Source organism: Rhipicephalus microplus, chromosome 3, assembly GCF_043290135.1.
Source record: "Rhipicephalus microplus isolate Deutch F79 chromosome 3, USDA_Rmic, whole genome shotgun sequence".
In the NCBI taxonomy this organism is placed as follows: Eukaryota; Metazoa; Arthropoda; class Arachnida; order Ixodida; family Ixodidae; genus Rhipicephalus; species Rhipicephalus microplus.
The window spans coordinates 10,488,639-10,511,336 of NC_134702.1; the positions used below are offsets into that span (position 1 = coordinate 10,488,639).

The 22,698-nt window shown below is 43.8% G+C and overlaps 1 protein-coding gene across 1 annotated transcript in view; it reads left to right on the plus strand.

Annotated features, from left to right (window-relative positions):
- Pat1 (Protein interacting with APP tail-1) overlaps positions 1–20,596 on the plus strand; it is a 28,586-nt gene extending 7,990 nt beyond the window's left edge. The window contains exons 4-14 of the mRNA XM_075888869.1: positions 8,020–8,143; positions 11,100–11,268; positions 11,411–11,467; positions 12,232–12,264; positions 12,360–12,431; positions 13,361–13,462; positions 13,901–14,025; positions 14,098–14,183; positions 15,233–15,423; positions 16,951–17,116; positions 20,220–20,596. Of these exons, the coding sequence (XP_075744984.1) occupies positions 8,020–8,143; positions 11,100–11,268; positions 11,411–11,467; positions 12,232–12,264; positions 12,360–12,431; positions 13,361–13,462; positions 13,901–14,025; positions 14,098–14,183; positions 15,233–15,423; positions 16,951–17,116; positions 20,220–20,458 (1,364 nt within the window). The 3' untranslated portion in view covers positions 20,459–20,596. The remainder of the gene's footprint in view (positions 1–8,019; positions 8,144–11,099; positions 11,269–11,410; positions 11,468–12,231; positions 12,265–12,359; positions 12,432–13,360; positions 13,463–13,900; positions 14,026–14,097; positions 14,184–15,232; positions 15,424–16,950; positions 17,117–20,219) is intronic.
- Positions 20,597–22,698: the final 2,102 nt, after the last annotated feature.

Sequence of the window (22,698 nt, forward strand, 5' to 3'; positions counted from 1 at the left end):
TTGCCATAATCTCACTTAAACATGATTACCTTTGATACTACTCCCACTTCATCTCCGGAGGCATTTTTTTCCAATCGATTGACCCTAAACTTCCTGCTGCTCAGCGCACCCAACTCCTGGCTCTACTCGATCGCTTCAAGATGTCATTTGACCTTAGCCAACCTTCTTTTGGTCGCATGTCTGCCATTGTTCACAAAATCGACACCGGTAGCCATGCACCTTTGCGCCAGTGCCCATATTGAGTTTCTCACGCTGAACACCGTGCGATTGATGATCAGGTGAACGATACGCTTGACGTGCCATAATACAACCTTCAAACAGCCCTTGGGCCAGCCTCTCCGGTTGTACTGGTGAAAAAAAAAAAGGATAGCAGCATCAGATTTTGCGTCTATAACAGGCGTCTTAATAAGATCATGAGAAAATATGTGTATCCGCTGTCCAGAATCGATGACGCCCTTGATTTCCTGCAAAGAGCACAGTTTTTTGCTTCTTTGGACCTTCGATCGGGCTGCTGGCAGGTCCCTATGAATGAAGCCGACCGCTCCAAGACTGCGCTTGTAACGCCCGACGGATTGTACGAGTTTAACGTGAAGCTATTCGGCTTCTGTAATGTGCCTGCCACTTTCGAGCGTTTCTCATGGACAACAACCTTAGAGGCTTTAAATGGAACACATGCTTGTGCTATTTGGATGGCGTCGTCGTTTTCTCGAAGGACTTCGACTCCCACCTCAGCCGCCTCACAAGCGTCCTGACTTGTCTTTCGGACGTTGGACTGCAGCTGAATTTGAAGAAATGCCACTTCGCTGCTCGCCAGCTTATCATCTTAGGGCATGTTGTTAGCAAGCATGGTGTCCGTCCTGATCCAGCCAAGCTTCGTGCTCATGCCAACTTTCCCAGGCCGGCTACACTAAAAGAACTCCACAGCTTCATCGGCCTCTGCTCATATTTTTGCCGTTTTGTGCGCAATTTTTTACCATAATTGCACCCCTGACTCAGCTACTTGCTGACAACCAAGACATCTCGGCGTGGTCTCCAGCATGCAACGAAGCATTCATCTCTTTACGCCATCTGCTGATATCACCACCTATCCTACGCCACTTTGATCTAGACGCTCCAATGGAAATCCATACGGACGCTAGTGAAGTAGGCCTCGGCGTTATTCTTGCTCAGCGTAAATCTGGCTTTCATGAGTATGTTGTATTCTACGCTAGTCGCACCCTCACTAAAGAGGGAAAGAACTATTTAGTCACCGAGAAAGAATGCCTTGCCATTGTATGGGCAATCATGAAATTTCGACATTACGTATATGGCCGCCCATTTGACGTCGTGACCGATCACGACGCATTGTGTTGGTTGTCGTCATTAAAACGCCCATCTGGTCGCCTAGCTCGCTGGGCACTACGTCTTCAAGATTGCGACATTCGTGTAATTTATCGGTCAGGCCGCAAGCATCGGACGGCGACACTCTTTCTCGCTCACCACTTCCCCCCAATAATGTTACAGCGTCTGTTTTTATCTGTTCTTCACTTCAACATGACGACATGTCGGCTGAGCAATGCCAGGATCCAAGGATAGCGTCTCTCTTAGAGTACCTGTCTCAGACGTCTCCATGTACCGACAACCGTTTGCTTCGACAAACTGCTCGCCATTTTACCATCTGTGACGGTATTCTGTACCGGCGAAACTACTCATCTGATGGCCGCAAATGGTTGCCGGTAATCCTTCGCCACCTACGTTTTGACATCTGTGCCTCCTTCCACGCGAATTCGCAATGCGCCCACGCAGGTGTAGTGAAGACGTATGCTCGCCTACGAATTCGATACTACTGGCGCGGAATGTACCACTTTGTTAGGCAGTACGTCCGTTCATGTTCCTTGTGCCAACGCCTTCAGAGCTCCCCTCGCACAACCACAGGGCTACTCCAGCCACTGCCTTGTCCTTCTCGGCTTTTCAGCCGCATCGGAATCGACTTGTACAGTCCCCTACCCTACACAACAAATGGAAACCGCTAGATCATTGTAGCCGTAGACCACCTTACGCGCTACGCTGAACCTTCGGCGCTTCCCGAGGCCACTCCGCGTGAAGTCGGCTTCTTCATTCTGCACAACCTCGTCCTTCGGCGTGGTGCACCCCGCGAGCTTCTCGGTGACCGTGGGAGTTCCTTCTTGTCGGAAGCTGTAGAAGCCTTCCTACGCGAATGCAACATCGTGCATTGAACAACCACCCCATATCACCCCTAAACGAACGGGATGACCAAGTGGTTTAATCGCACGCTGGGTGACATGCTCTCCATGTATGTTTCCAATGACCATATGAACTGGGACCGCATACTGCCATTCGTTACTTAGGCTTACAACAGCGCAATTCAATCTACAACTGGATTCTTCCAGTTCTTCCTTCTTTATATTTGGGAACCTTCATCGTTCTTGGACACTGACCTTCTGTACCGCCCAGACCTTTCAGAATTGACGACTTTGGCCGAAGCCGCCACATATGCCAAAGAATGTCAGCAGCTCGCACGTTCGCTTGCTACGCACGATCAGGCTCGCCAAAAGCACTCCCATGACCGACGGTCATCCCCTTCGTCATACAAGCCTGGAACAATCGTGTGGCTCCGCGTGCCATCATCTACCCCAGGCCTTTGCTCAAAGTTCATACCCGAGTATGACGGTCCGTACCGGATCCTGCGCCAGACATCACCAGTCAACAACATGGTTGAACCTATTCATCCACCTACAGGTCAAAGGTGCCGTGGGCGCGAAACTGTGCACGTCGACAGTCTAAAACTTCACTACTACCCACCAGTCCTGTCTGTGCCATAGGTCGCCAGGATGGCTACTTTAGCACCGGGGAGTCAATGTAGTGACAAATATGGACTCTGCTATAGAAACGACGAAGAAGACGATTGTTGTGGCGAAGGCTCGTGCTGCTGCAGCTGCTGCTGAAACCGCTGGCTGCTGTCTCACTGCTGTTCAGCCCATTAAACGGTTGCCTCACCCCGGCATGACGTCTAACAGTATATTTACTATATATATATATATATAAGGTATGGGATATGGCACAACGGGAGCGTTGTCAACAAGGATATATTTATTTCCCAACAGTTTCGGGAGGGGTCCTCCCTTCATCAGGGGATGAGTTATACTGACATGAATTTCCAAACTTCGTTGCTGCCGCGTCCCTCTCGCCTTGAAACATGTTTGCGAGAGTGAGAGGGAACTAAAAAAGGAAAAAAAAAACACACAAAAAAGGGGGGGAGAAAAAAAGAAAAAGAAAGAAAAGAAAGAAAGTAAAAAAGAGGAAGAACCACCGTCAACACTGAGAACGAAACCAACTGTCCATGTACGTCCATATACGTTTCTTATCACGTGCTGTTCAGTTCTCGACGTGTGTCGGGTTTCCCGTTAATGGGTCGGTCGGCTCTTTTTACCTTTAATCTTCCTATATATATATACATATATATATATATATATAGGAAAGGTACAAAAATTAAAGAAAATCCCAAAGGACCCACCGCAGATTCGAACCAGTGAACCCTCACGCCTCTGAACGCTGCATTAATAAACTAGGCCACGCCGTTCATACCATCCATCACGGGCTACGTGAGCTACGTATATACGTCATTTACCACTGACTTACTGTCAATGGACATAAAAGAAACATTCATGTAGCCCTGCCACGGTGGTCTTGTGGCTAAGGTACTCAGCTGCTTACCCGCAGGTTGCGGGATCGAATCCCGGCTGCGGCAGCTGCATTTTCGATGGAGGTGGAAATGTTGTAGGCTCGTGTGCTCAGATTTGGGTACACGTTAAAGAACACCTGGTGGTCGAAATTTCTGGAGCCCTCCACTAATCGTATGGTGGTTTTGGGACGTTTGACCCCATATATCTATCGAAACATTCATGTACAAAGCGTGCACTTTGTTTGGAAAAGCCATACATGCTTTCCCTAAGCATTAACCTGTCTAATGGCTTGATCAACGCAGGGGTGAGTTCACTGAAGCACATACAGTTGGATGAAAGGGGCATTTTAAAATGTCTCTGGCTCCACTTTCTCTCTGAAGCAGCAGGAAAAATTGCTCACAACAAATCCAGGACTATTTGGGAAGTTCTTGGTTCTCTCATGTCTGTGAATACGGTTCCCATCGAAATGCACGTAGCTACTATCACTTTAATTGACAAACTCAACTCGCTGCCCCCGATGAGTTGTGGTGATGCTGGCACCATTAAAACATCGCACGTCTTCATTGTTTCAACAGTATTCATCTCACCAGGAACCTTGTGGACTGACGTCATCAACTTCTTGCTGCACAGCTTCTGTGTGGTGTGTCTACAGGATGTGCCGGTGATAGTCACCAGAGACTTCAATATTAATGTATTTCGCTATGAAAACCAGTAGCTTGTCTCGTCTGTCAATGCCAAATGTGGACTTTGCCTCCTGTCGGACATCACACAGTCAACCATTTGCAACACCTGTTTAGATACTGTGATTTCTGCATTATTTTCTCAAGCACTGTCGACCATGTCCACTAAATTTTGTATGGTTCCTAAGTCTTCTAGCCATTACTTCGTGTAATGGCACGATGTGTTACTATCGCATACATTGGTATGGCCTTGTGCCGAAACTCGGACTTTTTTACGACCAATAATAATTTCCATAGCAAAATGGTTCAATGTAAGATGTCTTCCATTCAAGTCTGCATCTCGAAGTGTTCATTGATCTGAAGGTTATTGGATTGCAGGTCAACTCCTGTAGACATTGCCTCGAGCAATGCCTACAGAAGTCATCTCTTCTTCAATAAAGACTATCGCAATGACGTATCTCATCAACTGTAATCAGCTTGTTCTTTGATGTCCATGTCTAATAAAAAAAACTGCCTTGAGGTAATTGTAATGTGAATGTGAAGAAAGAAAAGTAAACGAAAAGATAAGTTGCCATTGGCAGGATCCGAACCTGCAACCTTAGAAAGTTCGGATCCTGCCAGTTGCAAGTTATTTTTATGTTCGGACGACCTATCTTTTCGTTAATTTTTCTTTCTTCACATTCACATTACAATTACTTAAACTCCCTATGGTTCTCTTGGCATCATTGTCCGTCAGTTCTCATTATTATTGTGTCTAACAAAGAAAACGAGCACCACTATCGTCATCATGGTTGCTAAAGTGGTAGCGCCGGCGGTGACCCCTGGCGGAAGGCAGGCCTTGGTGGCGGGCGAGAGTTGAGCGAGTTTCTTCTGCGCGTAGCGGTTGCTGTGAACGGTTGTCTCTCGCGATGGGTCTGCCATGGACCGCACCGCGCGCCGCCTGCGGTAGGCCCACGTGGTGAGTGAAGCGTTGGCGCGCCGCCTTTTGTGTGCTCTTGTGTTATGCTGTCACGGAGTGTATGCTGTCACGGAGTGTACGGTAATGTGTACGGATGTCCTAGCATGTTAATAACGATTGATGTATTGATTCGGTGGACGATATCATAGTTCAAAACTAGTTAAATAAATGTATATATCGTTTGGTTTGTACCGACCGTGTCTGCTGTGTCCATTCACTCCAAGAGCGTGGTGGTGTGGCTCGCCAAATTCGAGACCCTACACTGGTGGCCCAACATGGAGCTCTTGGCGTATCAGACGACAGTTTTTGCTATTCGGTGCAAGCTTTTGTTAGAGCCGTGGTAGAGTAGGCCTAGGGGGGTCTTCTTTGCTAGCGTCGGCGGTGTGCTTTGTTGAGAAGCGAGGAGATTGGTTTTGGGACGTGTTTGAACTTGTTTGCACTCGGGTTTTTATTAATTGTTTTTGCACGCTAGTGTTGTTCTTTTTTGTTGGTGTTAGTTTTCGAAACTGTTGTTGAATTGGGACGAGAGTCATGCGGTCTGCATCCTGGTGTGAGCAAAACCTAGAGCACGTGGTTTGTAGGCCAGGCCCGAAGCGAGTGAGTACGGAAGCCTCGTGGGTGGTGCGATTTTCTGTAAATAGCTTCTTCTATCTCTTTGGGCTCAGCCGGCGTGGTTGCCGACTTGTATTGCGGCTCGACGCCGGGGCGTACAGAGTGGATTACAATACAGAGTGGATTACAGAGCCGCAATACAGAATGGATTAGGGAACAAACGGGGGTTAAAGATATTATGGTTGAAATCAAGAGGAGAAAATGGACATGGGCCGGGCATGTAGCGCGTAGACAGGATAAACGCTGGTCATTAAGGGTAACTAACTGGATTCCCAGAGAAGGCAAGCGAGTTATGGGGAGACAGAAGGTTAGGTGGGCAGATGAGATTAAGAAGTTTGTGGGTATAAATTGGCAGCAGCAAGCACAGGACCGGGTTAACTGGCGGAACATGGGAGAGGCCTTTGTCCTGCAGTGGACGTAGTCAGGCTGATGACGATGATGCCTGGGCGTCGTGACACTGCCCGAGGTGGAGGACGCCGATCGCTCGTTAAGCTGCTGTGTGCGGCGAGCGATAGGGCCACCTCACAGAGTGGATGTCTCCTCGCGGCTGGCTCTTCTGCGCCTAGGCTGGGTTTTGGCTGGATGCCGGTTGTTGCCGAGCGACTCATTAGGCCTAAGGCTCTGGGCTGCTGCCTGTCGCACGTGGCACAACTAGGTGAATCGTGGCCTTGAGATGCTGCGCTCTGCTTCCTTCACTTTTTTTTTTATCTTGCGATACACGAGTTAGCAAAAAGTGATTTTTGTTTCATTTTGATGGGCGTCTCGGCCGCCGCCGATGTATTCGCTAGCAGTACTGACCATCGTACTACGTGGGCGAAAAAGCCAGAAACTCCCTTCCCTAGGCCCTGCTCCTTTGTTTCTTTCAAGTGTTTTAGAATGTACGCAGCGGGAGTGTTGTAAATCCACGGCTGGCTGTCTTCTGCACATGGTCAGCGCCGCTGGCCAGGAATGCGTTCGTGAGGTCGGGCAATGGAGTTGCCTGGGACTTGTGCAACTGCCTGCAGTCCGGCGCCCTCATGAGAGCTGGTTGCAACCGGAAGACGTGTCGGTGCTAGTGACGGTCCGTGGCGCCAACGGCAACGTTGCTGTTGCGGGACCGGTACTGAGGTGAAGTTGAGCTGGACAGTGCAGCAGTGTCGACCGGTGGCGGTGTCGTGGTGCAGGGACATGTGTTGTAATTTTTTGTTAGAGCTTGTGTAGCTGATTTTTTGTTTTTCGGAATATATAGTTTGATTTAAGGTTAAAAAAAATGTAGGGGTACAGACACTCTCCTGTAAAGTTGTTTGCGCTGCGTGGCGCACGTGCCTCGCCCAAAAGCTGCATTTCAGGGGTGACAACCAACGGGCGATAGATGGCGTTGTGCTCGCGTTGAGCACTACTATCGTCATCGTGGTTGGTGGAGTGGTAGCGCTGGCAGTGACTCCTGGCGGAAGGCAGGCCTTGGTGGCGTGCAAGAGTTGAGCGAGTCTCTTCTGCGCGTGGCGGTTGCCGCAAACGGTTGTCTCTAGCGTGGGCCCTCGGCGCGTGGTACCGCGGCCTGCGCACCGGGGGCCCACGTGGTAAGTCAAGCGTTGGTGCCGCCTTAAGTACGTTATTGTGTGTTTGTTGTGTTATTGTGTTTGTCATGTTTTGAGTGTATGGTAATTTTGTGTAATGATGACTTAGTGTGTTAATTACGATTGATGTATCGATTCGACAGACGATATCGTCGTTCTGAATTTAGGTAAATAAATGTATGTGTTGTTTGGTTTGTACCGACCGTTTCAACTGTGTCCGTTCACTCCAAGAGTGTGGCGTGGCTCTCGCTTGCCAATTCGAGACCCCACAATTTACACTTCGTTTCTTGATCACGTGTAAAAGTGCTTTAAAGTTAAACATTTAAACTGAATGTTTGAGCACATTGTATTGTGTAGTATTGAGTACATTGGACAACATAAGCACTGCACAGCATGGTACCTAGGGTTTTTCTTTTGCTGGCAGATATAGAGATTGGGGGCAAAGGTAAATGGTGTTCCTGCATTGTGCGCTATAATTTGTCAGTATAGTGGCTACCCACTCTGAGAATATTTGTGCTTTTTGTGCACAGGCAATTTCCTCAGTGATGCCGGCTGGTTCCGTGAAAGTGAGCGAGTCCTGCTTAGCTGTCTTTCGCTGTGTCGTAAAATAGATGACTACAAGCACTGGGTGTCTGCCCTGGAATGCTGCCTAAGGTGGGTCTTGCCACTCCTTGTTAAGGCACTGCATTTTCCGCTCATCACTTTTGGCAATACAATAACGCTTTGCAGGAAAGAAAGTCTGTACCTTTGTTATCCTGCTAGAACATGTTCTATGCTTTGAGGGGACTTTAAGCTGATGAGGACAGCAGTGGCATATATATATATATTTTTTTTCAAAGCACAGTGGCACAACAGCAAAGGTTGTCTAAAAGAAAAAGCAACAATATCAAGCTGCAAGCAGCCTTCGCTGATAATGCTAAAGGCAGGTTATCAGAGTCATACCCTCTTATCTTTTAATACAGTTGCAATGATGCAGTTTAATTGTACGATTGTTTGAACATTGCTAGTGTGTCCTTAGAGGACTGCTCATATGTGCCAAAGACTCAGTGAAATGCGACAAAACCTTGCTTTTCATTCATAATAAAAAATTTATGTTGATTTAAACTGTATCATACAATAAAAATGAAGATAAGAAATATTTGAAAATAACAAACCCAGTGCAAGCGGCTTGCCACTATTACAGTGCAACAGATACCGATCATCTGATGCAACAGAATTATTTCTTACTTGATTACAATAAAGCTTGACTGAATTAGTGATTCATTCCTCTTCCTTTATTGTTGACAAGTGGATATATGTTAGCTCAAAGTGATACTCCACTTCTAAAGTGCTGATTTAATCAGTTTGTGTAATGATTGTCGTGTTCTGACCTACTGCTGTTTTGATTTTGTTGGCCTGAGGTACATATGTATCCAAGGGTGGAAGCGCTGTGCCATTTGCGCCATTTTGTGCCAATTTGACCTGCTGTGCCTAAACGGCAATATCAGTGTGCATTGCCAATTTTAGTAGAGTTTTATCATCGACCTGCGCCCGAATCACTGGGAACAATCTACACAATCTTAGAACCTTCCGATAAGACTACGCACACAACACGCACATTAAACTTTGTTCTAGAACGTACGCGGCCGCTAGCGATAACGCTGGAATCTTCGATGGCACACTTATAAATGCCGACGCACTTTGCTGTTAGGCAGATTATTGACGGCCGACGCTCTGGTTTGCTGCTATGAGCCTACAGCGTGTATCGCTCATAGAGTGGCATTTAGTTTTCCGGGCACAGGTTCGCCCAAATGAAAAGTTCACTCATGATAACAGTGGCTGCTGCCTTCGCCAACCTCATGACCCCATGACAATACAGAGACTATTGAATCCGGCAGAATCTATTGGATCCGGCATCGCGACACTCTACAAAATGCTGGTGCAAGTGAATAAGTACGGCTACTCCAGGGAGAAATGCTCTTATTGCACAATCTCTTCCCGTTGAGAGTGCACCATGTAGAACTATTTACGAGCCGCGCGCTGATGCTTGCCGATAGCGCACGCCCCAGCTTATTGCAACTATGCCCCTAGAATCAAATTTCACCGCTCCTGCTCGAGCAATTTCTTCCCCCTTTCTCCTGTGTGTTTTTTTATGCTCGTTCAAGACTGCCTGCGAGTTTCCTCTCTGCTTTGGAATTTGACGGCAGGTCTAACATGCGGTGGGATGCTATCGCGTCTGCCCTTTTGAGCAACACAGATTGGCTGCCTCGATTAATCTCTGCTTGAGCAGCGTTCACCACCCCAGCTTGCGCAATTTTACGTGCGGGTAGACTCTACGATGCGCGGATGCTGTTACAAACTTGTAGTTTACACGGACCATGGCAGCAATGGCAAAAACCTGTCGAGTGTCCACATAGTTCATATCGTAATAAAAAAACTCACTTAATTGCCTAAGGATGGCACGGTGAGCCCATCTAAATTTTTTGCGGTTCTGATGTCGGCTGTAAAACTTTAATGACCAGAACATAAGATTCTAACGCTTTTTGTTACAGAGCCTTATTGGTTTAGTATGAAAATAGCTTTTATTATATTAGTTTATCTCTAGTCTAACTGAGTTGTTTTCATGTTGGATGCGGTGTTTTATTCACATTTTGAACATTGCCACATTTTAACACGAAGTTTTTTCATTTGTCTGAGGTCTGGTAGCTGTCCAGAGTGCTGCTTATGTTTTTGTCTTTGAGTTATCGTGCTTTCAGCTTTGATTTTGTAAGGTTTAATATATATATATATATATATATATATATATATATATATATATATATATCAATTTGGGATAAGTTTGGTCTCTTGATCAACATTGAATGCTTAGTAAAAAAAACTGAAATTTTATGTGTTTATGAGAAAGCAAGAATTTTAAGGAATAGCGATGTGCGACCTGGGAAATCTGCTCCAAAACTAAATTTTGATGCCCCAGAACATGTCTTTTGGTGTTCCATAAGTGCTCCAAATCTGCTCCAAAATCATAATATTGCTGCTCCCAAAGCTGCTCCAAAAGGCTGAAGCCCGCTTCCATCCCTGGTATAAAATAAAAACTATGACTGATTGTTTTAGAGTTACTAAATTTCAGCATTGCATGATCACATTCTTAATCTCTAATGGGCAGAAAAAAAAAAAGCCAGAAATAATATTACAATTCCAACATATACTGAAGCTAATATTAATTCATTTCAAAGCTGGGAATGCTTCATTTAAGTTGCTTGGTAAAAGTAAATGTCACAGCGGCATAACGTGAAAACACTCATATACTGTGTTTCAGTTTCATATGAAGTATCCCAAGGTGGTGAAAATTATTCCATAGTGTCGTCTCTCATAGCCCGCTGTGCTACTTTCAGATGGTAAATCTCGCTGTCTATAAATATGTTTTTTACTTGAAATAAAGGTGATTACTGTTCCCTAGGAGTTTTGAATATGCTTGTGTTTGAGACACAAACTTGGTCTGGCTAATATTGTGAATGGCAGAGATGATCATGCACAGAACAGAGGCTAATAGATCACGTCTACAGTAGTCGGTCAAGGAGTCACACCTTTTTTTTTTTTTTTTGCCAACTGTTCTTTTTGTCTGTGTTCACAGGCTACTGCACGTGCAGCAGTCGTACTGCAAGTTCACAGAGGCCATGGACACCTTGGAAGAGACAAAGCAGTACATTGTCAAGCTGACTGATGTGAACCACTCACTCAACCTGGCGGGCCTCTACTCTGAGTTCTCATCACTCTACTCTAGCCGTAGCCAGTACAAAGAGGTATGTTGGTGTTCTTGTGTTTGTTGCTTGCAATACATAAATAGAGCAGTGCATTTACCTCTATATCCTCAATGTCCGAGTAAAAAAGACTTTGAGGATGTCTGCATCTTCTTCAATGTTTGGCTTTGTTTGTTGCATGCAGGCATATGAATGGGCAATGCAGGCTCTGGTGCACCTGAATTCTAATGCACACCCTAAGGTAAGCACAAAGCTCCGTTTAAGTTTTTCCACATTATAACAATGAAAGTTCAAGAGTGTCACCTGCTTTCTGGAATAGATTACTGAATTCATCAAAAGTGATCTCTTCAAGACTATGGTGTTGAAGCAGTTAGTCTACAACGTTAATTCTTTTCTTATCAGTCTGATTGTGAGCAGATATGTGTGTGTACAATGAGCCTGTTTGCAAAGCACCGTCTTTGTGGTGAGCACTCTTCAGTTGTGTAGTACGGGTGCCACCATTTCTGTGTATCAAGCACCTTTTTTGTCATGACATTTGCATGTACTGTAGGTGTTTGTTAGTCTTTATTCTTTATTTATTCGGTGAGTGCCCCGCTTTGCTCAAAAAGGCGTTACAGCAGGGGGGTTACAGACTGGAATAAAACAATTCTTCGTTTATACAGCACACTTGCTTGTCTTGCAGCCAGTTCCAATCTCTAATGGTCATCACAAAAAAGGAATTATAAAACATGGTCGTTCTTGCTCGATACTCTTTCACTTTGCGTCGGTGGCCATGTCGACTAGATATGTAACTGGGTTCACTGAAATAGTTATGACGGTCAATCCCAGTCCGCCCATGAAAAACAGAAAAGAAAAACTTCAAACGCAGTTTTTTCCTGCGTAAAGAAAGCAATTCCCAACCCAATTCAGCTTTCATAGCACTGCAGCTGTCTTTCCGCTCGTACCGCCCTAAAACAATAAATCACCGTGACAATAAATGGTTAACAAATGTATCCTACCTTTCAGTCAATTATCGATGTCCTACGGCAAGCTTCAAAGGTATGTTACACTTCATTTGATCATGCTTTAACAAAGGATGTATATGTCCAATTTCGTTCTGTCTTTGTGGTCCCTGTTCTTTTTTTCTTTTTCAGGCATGCGTTGTAAAAAGGGAATTCAAGCAGGCAGAACTGCTGATAAAGCAGGCACTTCACATGGCCTGGCAAGTGCAATTTTACCATAAGTGTATGATGCATGTTGTCGTTACAGCAATTTTTGAATGGCTTTTCCTGGTGTCAATATTGGCATAGTAGGTACAGGGTGGTTGTATGAATTGTCAATTTGAGGGCACAGGCCATGAGTGCACACAGAAAACTTAGAGGACACTTGAGCTTTGCCTTCAAGAGTAGAACGCGATAGCATATTAGGGCCCTATTCACATTATGCTCTTATTTGTTAGGCAAGCTTTGCTTCTTAATGGGCACCTCAACTGTGCCGCCAAGAAAATAGCATCTTTATATGTTACATTGGCCATTTTGAATTGCCCTAAAATGCCTGCTGCAAGTGAACTTGAAAACTGCCCACTATCACATAGCTCATAATTCTGCTAATTAGTCAGGTATCCACTACGTGTTCACAAGGCAGTACGCACATGTGATGCCACATAAATGTATGCACATATACTTGTAAGTGTACAGAATGTACGCACATGTATGCCAGATAAATATAAAAATGGTTGAGGCTATCTTTATAGCAGAATGGGAGATGCGTGCATCAGACAAGTGTTGTTGTCTTTAACAGATAAAAAAGTGGCCTATCTGCTCAGTGCATATGTAGTTGAGTGATATGCAGTGTTACTCATTAACTTCTTATCACATTTGCCCATTTTTGATATGTTTTGCTTTTCTTATCTTCATGTGATTTTACAAATGAAGTTTTCAGTTTTGGGACAGTGCTTGCCCTTGTGCCTTCTCTTTTCTTCTGTCTTAGTCACTTCGTGCTACACTAACAATGTTACTTTGCCAACTAATGAAGCTCGCAATCTTATTGTTTACCTGTGCTGCATCGGTGCCGCTGTATAGCATTATGTCTTATGTGCTCTCTGCAAAAGATGCATAAAACAACTGCATTTATTTCCTTCCTTTTCTTTAGGGAGCATTTTGGTCGTGAACACCCAAAAACAGCAGACACCCTTCTTGACTATGGATTCTACCTGCTAAACACAGACTCTGTCAGTCAGTCTGTAAGAGTGTATAGGGTAAGTGAAGTACATGTGCGAGCGTCTTTTAATACTTCCATCAACTTTAGTGGGTCAATGTCACTACACATGCCATAAGAGGTTTGCTTATGAACAACTGTCATGAGATCAAGTAGTGTTTGCACTTAGGGTCAGCATTCCCGTACTTTGAATATTTTGGGAAAACTAGCTTACAGCTGTACCTGCATCTGCTCCTTATGTAAACATTTTGAATAGGAGATGGTGCGTCGACGTAAATGTGTGCTCTATGTCAAAAGAAACTGTCATGTCGACCTAAACAGTTGATGATGGTGTAAGAATTCACTGCATTCCAGTGTTGAATTAAACTTATGGAAGGGCACCTGTAAAGCTTAAGAATGTTTTCGTAGTACACTTTTGGAATGTCTGGTATAAGAAGAGGTAGTACATAATTTTGATGGTCTTGTTTCGCAATTGCAGAAAGTCTTAGATATACGACAAAGTGTCCACGGTGGCAACAACCTCCACGTCGCTCTCGCGCACGAAGACCTTGCTTACTCATCCTATGTTCTCGAATACCGATCTGGAAGATTTCAGAATGCGAGGTAATTAGTTGCGGCTGTTTTTGCTGCTCTATTACTTTTGTGGCTGTGCTCACTATCTTTTGCTTCCTCTAGAGACCATGCCGAAAAAGCCATGCAGATCATGACTCGCCTGCTTCCCGAAGACCACCTGCTCCTGGCTTCTTCAAAACGAGTGAAAGGTGAGCACATCTTGTTATCTTGCACTCTCCTTTCTTGTGCAATAGCTCACAGCAAACGAAACTCTTTTAAATGAAATTGCTGGTTCAACTGCCGCTGATATGACTGGTTTCGTACTTGAATTCTGCACCCCTGTTTATTTCTCAGCAAACAAAACTCCTGTGAAACGAAACACCTTTTCCTGGACCCTTCAGGCTTCCTTTAACTGGAGTGTACTGTAGTTTTGTGAGTTATAAAATGTGCCCGTAGTGGGGCTCAACTTCTTCATATGTGTCGAATTATGGTAAAAAAAAAAGAAAACAGTGCATTTATCACATAAATTTAACACATGCCTCCTCTAACTACTGCACATCAATTTTTGAAATGCAGCATATCCCAAGGCAATGTACCATGTTTCACGATTGTAGGTCGACCTAAAACGAAACACTAATTCAGTTTTAAAGTCTTCTCTGCACAGCTTTCACGCACTGCCATGAAGCTGTCATGGCAAACCGGAATTTGGTGGTTTCTTTCAGAAACATCGTAAATATATATATATATATATTTATTGAAATGTGCTCGTGCTCCTTTTTTTTTTCTCAAGCTTTGCGATTTTAGAGGGGTTGACTTGCATTCGAGTCGACTTCATGATCATCAGCCTGACTACGCCCACTGCAGTTGTGACAAAGGCCTCTCCCATGTTTCGCCAGCCAACTCGGTCCTGGGCTTGCTGCTGTTACTTTATGCCCGCAAACTTCGTAATCTCATCTGCCCACCTAACTTTGTCTCCCCCTCACCCACTTGTTTTCTTTTGGAATTCAGTCTGTGATCTTCAATGACCAGCGGTCATCTTGCCTTCGCGCTATGTGCCCCTGCCCATGACCATTTCTTCGTCTTGATATCGACTATAATGTCCTTAACACCCGATTTACAATCATGTTAACGCGGTAGGTTTATGCTGCACTATATAGTCGGGGGCATTGAGTAGCTAGTGCTTTTTAGAATATATTTTTTTAATTTATACATATATGGAAAAATATGGGTAGGTAAGAACAGAATGTTCTGCATGCAGCACTGATCCTGGAGGAGATAGCCATAGATAACACCGACAAGGAGCAAGAGATGCGGCTTCTGCAGGAAGCATTGGATCTGCATGTGTCAGCGCTGCGCCTTTCGTGCCAGGCGTTTGGGGAGATGAACGTGCAAACAGCCAAGCATTACGGAAACCTCGGTCGTCTGTACCAGTCTATGAGGCGCTTCAAGGTATGTAAACGGGCTCACCTGTTGTGTTGCCATGAGCCATTAGAAATGTGTTTAAACAATTCTGAATCGAATAGTTCCAACAGTACATATCGCGTATTATATAAAAAAAAGACCATATTTTTGTTGTGACCAAACTAAACAGCATTATTTTTAAAAACCGGAACAAAGCTTGTGCAAGTTCGATTATTTTTATTTCAAAGTGAATGGGATGCAACTTTGAATCGTGGTAGAGTTTGAGTTTTTGTCGGTAGCAAGTGATAACTGCTAAAATATGTTAAATTCTTAAATTTACTGTACTTAGAGAACATAGGCCATTATAAAGAGCATTTAAATTTTTAGAAAAAAAAGAGTTTATGTCAACTAGAGATTTCGCAGCAGTGTGGAGTGTTTTTGAATTGGTGTTTTTATGTACACACAGTGAAACCACCTTTACAGGAAGGTAACATGTGGTTTAATATACACCTATTCATTCATTTCAAATGCTTCGAAATTCAAATAATTCAAATTCATGTAAAACTGAGAACGAATAGTACAGTATTCCTTTACATATTTGAATTGTTCAAATATTCACACATGCCTAACTATACTGAACAACTGTGTTATCCCCATGGAGATCTCATGCAAAAGTAAATCACTACGACATATATCAATGAGGCGGCGCAGTTTTGGCAGATGCTGTCTAACTGTGCATTGCAGCCAAGGGCAGTCCAAGCTATAAAGGAAAAAAAAGCAAGGTATGTGTTTCAAAACAGGGATGGCTTGAGCAGCTAAACATTTATGTTATTAAGCTTTGTTGCACCATAGCAGTGTAATGCAATGAAGCATAATAATAACATAAAAGACACACTACTATGTCGTGAAGCATACCACTTTCATTCATCCTTATTTCAAAAGTAAGTCGCCTGCTTTTTTGGTGATGTGTTCCTGTAGTGTTGCTGTAACTAGCTGCCCTGTTCTAAACAAAGAGAGTGGTAGCCTAGAGGTGGCGGGCCATGATGATGATACTACTATACACGCAACTCTAGTGCCGTACGACAACTGCTGTCAGGAAATGCTGCTTATGCTGTAAAGTTGCTGTCCTATATTGCACATCCTTGCACTGTTTGTCACAGTTTGTTCCATAACTGGCGGTAAAATTTTTTGGATAATCATTTATCATATGTTCACTCACAAGATTTCATCCACCATAGCTCTTCTAGTAATACGTGGGTGTTCATTGCTGAAGCATTGTAACGAGACCTGCAATTCACCAACATTTTACGCCGCAAGTGTGGTGCTGTTGCATCAGTGTGACACTACTTTCTCACCAAATTGAAATTTTGCCGTCTATCTCTTTGCAGCAGAAAGCAACAAATGGTGGACAAAAACATTTTCATGAGCCTTTTTTTTTTTACCTTATGGGATTAGCAGAACGCACGCCTAAATCTGTGTTCCTGCATTAAAACCTTTTTATTTCCTTAGTTGTTATGACCTGTAAATGTGGAAGTGATTAGGCTGCAGCATTTATGATTCTCCCTTGTTGTTTAGGAGGCAGAAGAGATGCATCTGAAAGCCATTGATATCAAGGAGAGGCTGCTTGGGCCTGAGGATTATGAGGTTGCCTTGTCAGTGGGTCACCTAGCTTCACTTTACAACTACGACATGAAGCTCTACGAGCAGGCTGAGCATCTCTACCTCCGTTCCATCGCAATCGGTGAGTTTTCCAGTCAGCTTCGTGCTTTCAAAGTGCAGGTATGTACAATCAGATAAGGTTCACCTACTACAGTTAAACCTTGTGTGCATCGAGAGCACTTTCTCCTTTGCACCCTGTTCCCCAGCCAGCGAATGTGCCGGCACCGTGCGGCTTGAACAGCAGGAACATCCATTTATTTGCAACATGGCGACCGTAGCCATGATTCCGGGCCTTTTCGGTTATTCACGCCATGTACTGCCCCTTCCCATCGCTTTACACATGGCAAGCTAGCGCATATAACTGGACCTTTGTGATCCTCATTGGCTGCTAGTGACAGCCCCTCTCCACTTTGAGTTTGCTGCTACCTGGCTGTTACTCGACACATGAGGTGCTCATGTGCTTGAAATGAGTGCTGCCTTTGGAGGCAACTTCTTGCTTGTTGGCAAGCGTACACTCTGTCAGTCTTGCACAATTTGCTTGTATGACCTGTGCTGCATCTTGAGTTCTTTAAACTTACCTTTGTGGATGATCTGTCTTAAATGCATTTCCTGCACGGTATCAGAGAGTCGTTTAACTTGGTCACAGCATCTTTGTGCACGGAAGCAATAGAGTATGTTGCATACCTTGCCAGCTGTGCCTGTAGGGTAAGCATCTCATAAACTGACTTACTGGTCGCTACCAGATCACCGGAACAAGCGCCTGCGGGGAACAGACCCCGGTATGACTTTTCGTCTTCCAGATAAAATCAGCCGAAGACATGCTAATATACTGCACCGAATTTGCCTGGGCGTCGCCTTCACTCGCCACTACACCCACCTAATCGGCCATGCGGACAGCCCAAATTGTGAACGCTGCGAAGTGCGCGAAACGATAGCACACATATTTTGTGACTGTGCATTATACGTGGCGCAAAGAAAAATGCTAACTGCAACGTTGGCAAGCATTGGACGAACACCATTAAGTGAAAGCCACATATTGTCAGCAATGAACGACCAAACAGTGTCAAAAACTGCTACAAAGGCTGTTCTAGACTTTATAAAAAGCACTGGACTAGAAACTAGACTGTAGGGTACTATGCTAAGTGGCTACTGTACATACGCACCACCTCTTCTTGTCCCCATCATCACCCTTCATCCCTCTTTCCTTCCCTTTTCCCTTATCCCCTGTGTAGAGTAGCAGGCTAGAGCGAACTAGCTCAGGCCGACCTCTCTGCCTTCTAATAAATTCTCACTCGCACTCCTTCTACAAACATGATTTGACAATGTAGGTAAACTTGGTGATTCACCTTGTTATATCGAAAGTTTATTAAACTGAAATTTGAGACAGAGAGAATGCTGTTTAATGAAAAACGAGAATTCTGCAGGCACCCACATGCTACTCTGTATCAGGGAAGAGGATTTAGGACAGAAAAGCCCAAGGAGAAGAAGAGTTCGAAAAAAAAAAAAAGAAAAACTATTATGATAGTGGTATGTGTATGCTGCAACGTAATGGTCAAGATGCAAGTTACTTTGCAGTTTTTCACTTAAGTTATCTCATTGGGTTCCGCCAGCTGGGTTGGTGAGGACAAGAGCGCTCTGACCGGCAAATTGCCAGCCGCCTAGGAAATGTTTATTTTTGACATTGTTTCATAGATCGCAGCACAGTATTTCGTGCTTGCCTTTTGCTTGGTATATTATCCACTAGGTGAACATAGTCGTCCATGTCTTTAGTTGTTTGGAAGTTTCTTTTTTCTTTAGAGGAAAAGGGTGCTCTCCCAGCTTTTTGGAAACATGGCATCGAAGCCTCACCAATGGGCTCATTTTCCTCGCCACATTCTGGCAAACAAAGTCAAGCAAAATCCATCAAGATATTGCTCTCATAAGGCACAGGGCAAAAAGTCCCAGAGTCGATGGGAGTGTGAAAAATGAGAAGTTGCTCTTCACATGCCCGTGTGCTTTAAATCGAAGCACCTGATGCAGTCAAGCATTCTTAAGTGAGTAAAAGAAAAATTGTTATTGCAGCTTAGGTGCATTGACCCATGCTGCCTTCCAGCGGGTGCAAAAGTTTCATGACAGAACACCAGGCGAGAACGGCTGCGGAGAGCACGGAAGCCAATGGGTTAATGTGCTTGAGGAACCTGCACAGAAATTTTAAAATCTGACGTTGAATTTTCGTGCAAAGTATAGCCACTGAGGGATTTATTTTTATGCAAAAAGTGACCCGAGAGTGTTTGAATAGTACAGCATAGAAATTTTTGCCGCTATAATCTCCAATACTGAGGTAATTTAATGACTACTTGGAAAAGTGGTTCACAACTCCTTTATAAGATGTACTACTGTCCAAGCTCCAGTAAAACAAAGTTTGATAAAAAATACTGAACTTTATTAATTTGTTTTTGTTGCTGCTTAACAGGCGTTCTCAGAAACATCATAAAGTGTAATCATGAAATATTCAATTAAGAAGAGCCCATTCAGCAGTTGTTTCTATGAATGGATGATACATTTGTGTGATGATTCAGAAAATGGAATGGGTTCGAAAAATAGAGGTCTGAAAAAAACCACCTGATGACAGTATTTGTGTTAACTTGAAATCACATTTGTAGTTAACTGCTTGAAGTTTCAAAAGCTGGAATTCTTTTAGTCAGTGTTATAATTCTAAAAATTGTGAATATAATAATAAACTATAAACAATAGGCTAAATGTATCACATCATTGTGATGATGTGCTTGAAGCGACAAGCAACGAGCTTTCAGTGTATGCAGCACAATGTGCTGTAAATGCCTAACCTAGAGATTAGCCAACTCACTGATGAGTTGACTCTGAATGACGCCGATCAAGCACTGAGTCTGAGTGAGTCCAGGAGAGTAATATTTTTGCGAGTTTAAGTTTGAGCAAGTTCTCATAAAAAAAAATTGGGTTAGTCTAGCTGAGCATAATTTTGTTGAGTCCAAGTGCAAATGAGTCTGGTTGATCCAAAAGCACATAACACATTAATTGAGTCAGCTCCACTTCTTTTCTTTTTTTTTTCTGCCGACTTGTGGCCACATAACTATGGCAGGTATATAGTGCAACAGTACCGTTTAATGGCCCCAGAAATAGTGTGCTTTTTGCTGGGTATTTGATTTTCTCATTTTCTGTTGCTACAGGAACAAAGTTGTTTGGGGAAGCATACAGTGGCTTGGAGTACGACTACCGGGGTCTGCTGAGGGTTTCCATGGAGATGAACAAGACAAACCAAGTGCTGCGCTACACAAGGGTGCTGGAGGAGTGGCGGCAGCTGCGCCAGCGAAGTCTGCGCGAAGGCCACGATGCTTCCCCGTTCACTTTCTGCGTCTGCAAGGTGCCTCCTGAAAACATCTACGCATATGTCACCAGCTTGCGGTAGAGTTTTGACAGTTCCTGTTATATAGTTGACTGAGCCCTGCCTGATTAGGGGTTGTCCCGCGTGTCACACAGTCGGGCACCTGTCATTGGCCACCGGAGTTGGCCACCTGGCGACCAGAGACAGTTCCCTGCCTCTGGTTTGCCCATAAGCACTGCACTGCAGCTGCTTAAGGATCCCGCTCTGCCCACCGAGCAGCATCTCGGAAACTTCCAAAAACTGTTTCCTACCCTTTTTTTGCCTTGAAGATAGAGGAGTGCAACTGCTGTGCTGGGATATCCAAGTCTACATGGCCATTTGGCATGAGTACTGCAGATGCATTTTCTTCAGGCTGTGCATCTAGTTTGATTGGAATCAAGGTGTGAAATTTAAATGAAATTAAAAGTCCATTGTAGCCACTGAAGTGACAATAGGCACCAGTGATTTAACCGAGTCTATGACCGTGAGCGGGCACAATCATAGTCCGCCAGCACTCATTCTGTCTAGTTTTTCAGAGCCATAATTAAAGAGATAAGCCATAATTAAAAATCAAGATAACTGGTAGTAGCTTCGTATGCGATACACTTTGGCTGTTGGTTATGTGCTGGGCTGCAGTTGGTCGAAATTCATAAGAATGCCTTTGCACTTATTTGCTGCTATGAGTTGAGCTGTGTTTTGGTGCTAGTAGAGCTTTCTCTTCAATGCTGTAGATTAGCTGCTGGAAAACTGTGTGCCATTTTATAAACTAATGGTACTCAAAGCGTCTAAGGTTTTGTTCACTGAAGGTTAGGGTCTCGATTACTTGGAAATCCCTAGGTGTGAACTTGCAAAAAAAGATGAAAGAATGCCACTGGGATCTTGTCATAGCATTTAGTTACCCTATCTATCAGAAGCAGGTGACATTTCATTGGCAATAGCTGTGCTGAGAATTCAGGTTACTACATTCACTTTAATGTATCGCTATCTTTTTCCCTATATTTTTGCTACTTGAAGCCTACCCTTGTGTTACATTTGAATCCCGAATTCAAATTGTCTAAAAAGTGTAATGATACACAGAACTTATTTATTTTTATTTTATTCTTCCCAGACGCAATGAAAAGTCACCCGGCATGTCACAAATGTGGTTGCATTGCAGTAGCGCAACCTGAGCCTTTCATTCATGTTAACAGCTTGCAGCTGTGGAGCCACATACTAGAATGGGAGTAGGATGCACAAGACTTGTGCCAACATGCACTAAGATTGTGTTAGCTTTTTGTATTAATTTTTTGTTTCAAAACAAGCACCAGACTACTGTGACTTTATAAAAGCTTTGCACTCCACCTTTTTACTGTGTAATGAGCCAGTGACGAGGGGATTAAGTTGAGGTGTTCTCTCGCTTCCTCCTAACTACTTGGCTTACAGAGGCTTGTCATTCATCAAAACATTTCTTTTCAAGCGAAGGTGAGCTCTTATGTCATGAGCAATGCTGTATAAATTCGAATGATCGAGAAACAAAAGTATGTTGCATTTTTTAGCTGCCAAGCATGAATGGAACAACACATAGTGCACCAGGCTAAGCAAAGATACTTTGAAATTGTATCATGATATGATACGACATACTACCACATTTACTGTATCCAATACAATAATTTTCAATTCTTGCGTAAGATGCTTCGATACATTTGCAAACTTGTTTTTTAGACCTGTATACTTTAGCAGCCAAATGCCTAGACAAAGGAATTTTCAAAATTTATTGATTATGACCGTTTTTTTATTATTTGAATGGCATGTTCGTTAATACCTCAACAGTTAACACTTCTAGTGAAAAGGTACATTAAGTAGTTTCATTTCGAAACAACTTACTGGGGTTTCTTCAGCTGGTTACCTGTGTAATGTCCGAATTCAGTGTGTGTTAAAGTACAGAAGATGGTTGAAATTTTGGGAGCCCTCCACTAAGGCATGCATCACCATCAAATCATGGTTTTGGGATGCAAAACCCCGGCTGTTGTTATTACACTAAAACCTCATCAATCTAGATCTTCATTAATCTAGATATAGATTAATCTAGAAATGTATTCTGAACAGACAAACCTTTATTTTATAAAGAACTGCATTATTTTTATCTGCCTAGTCGTCGGAATTTATGCTAGAGCAACCTTCTTCAACCCCATCAGGTGGTGGTGCGCACGCTCACTGTCGCAAAACGGACACAGAACACCTCAATGACAGCGAGAGTTTCGGCGGCCTCCTGCATGATGCGATGTCGCATTGGCTCATCTCGGCTA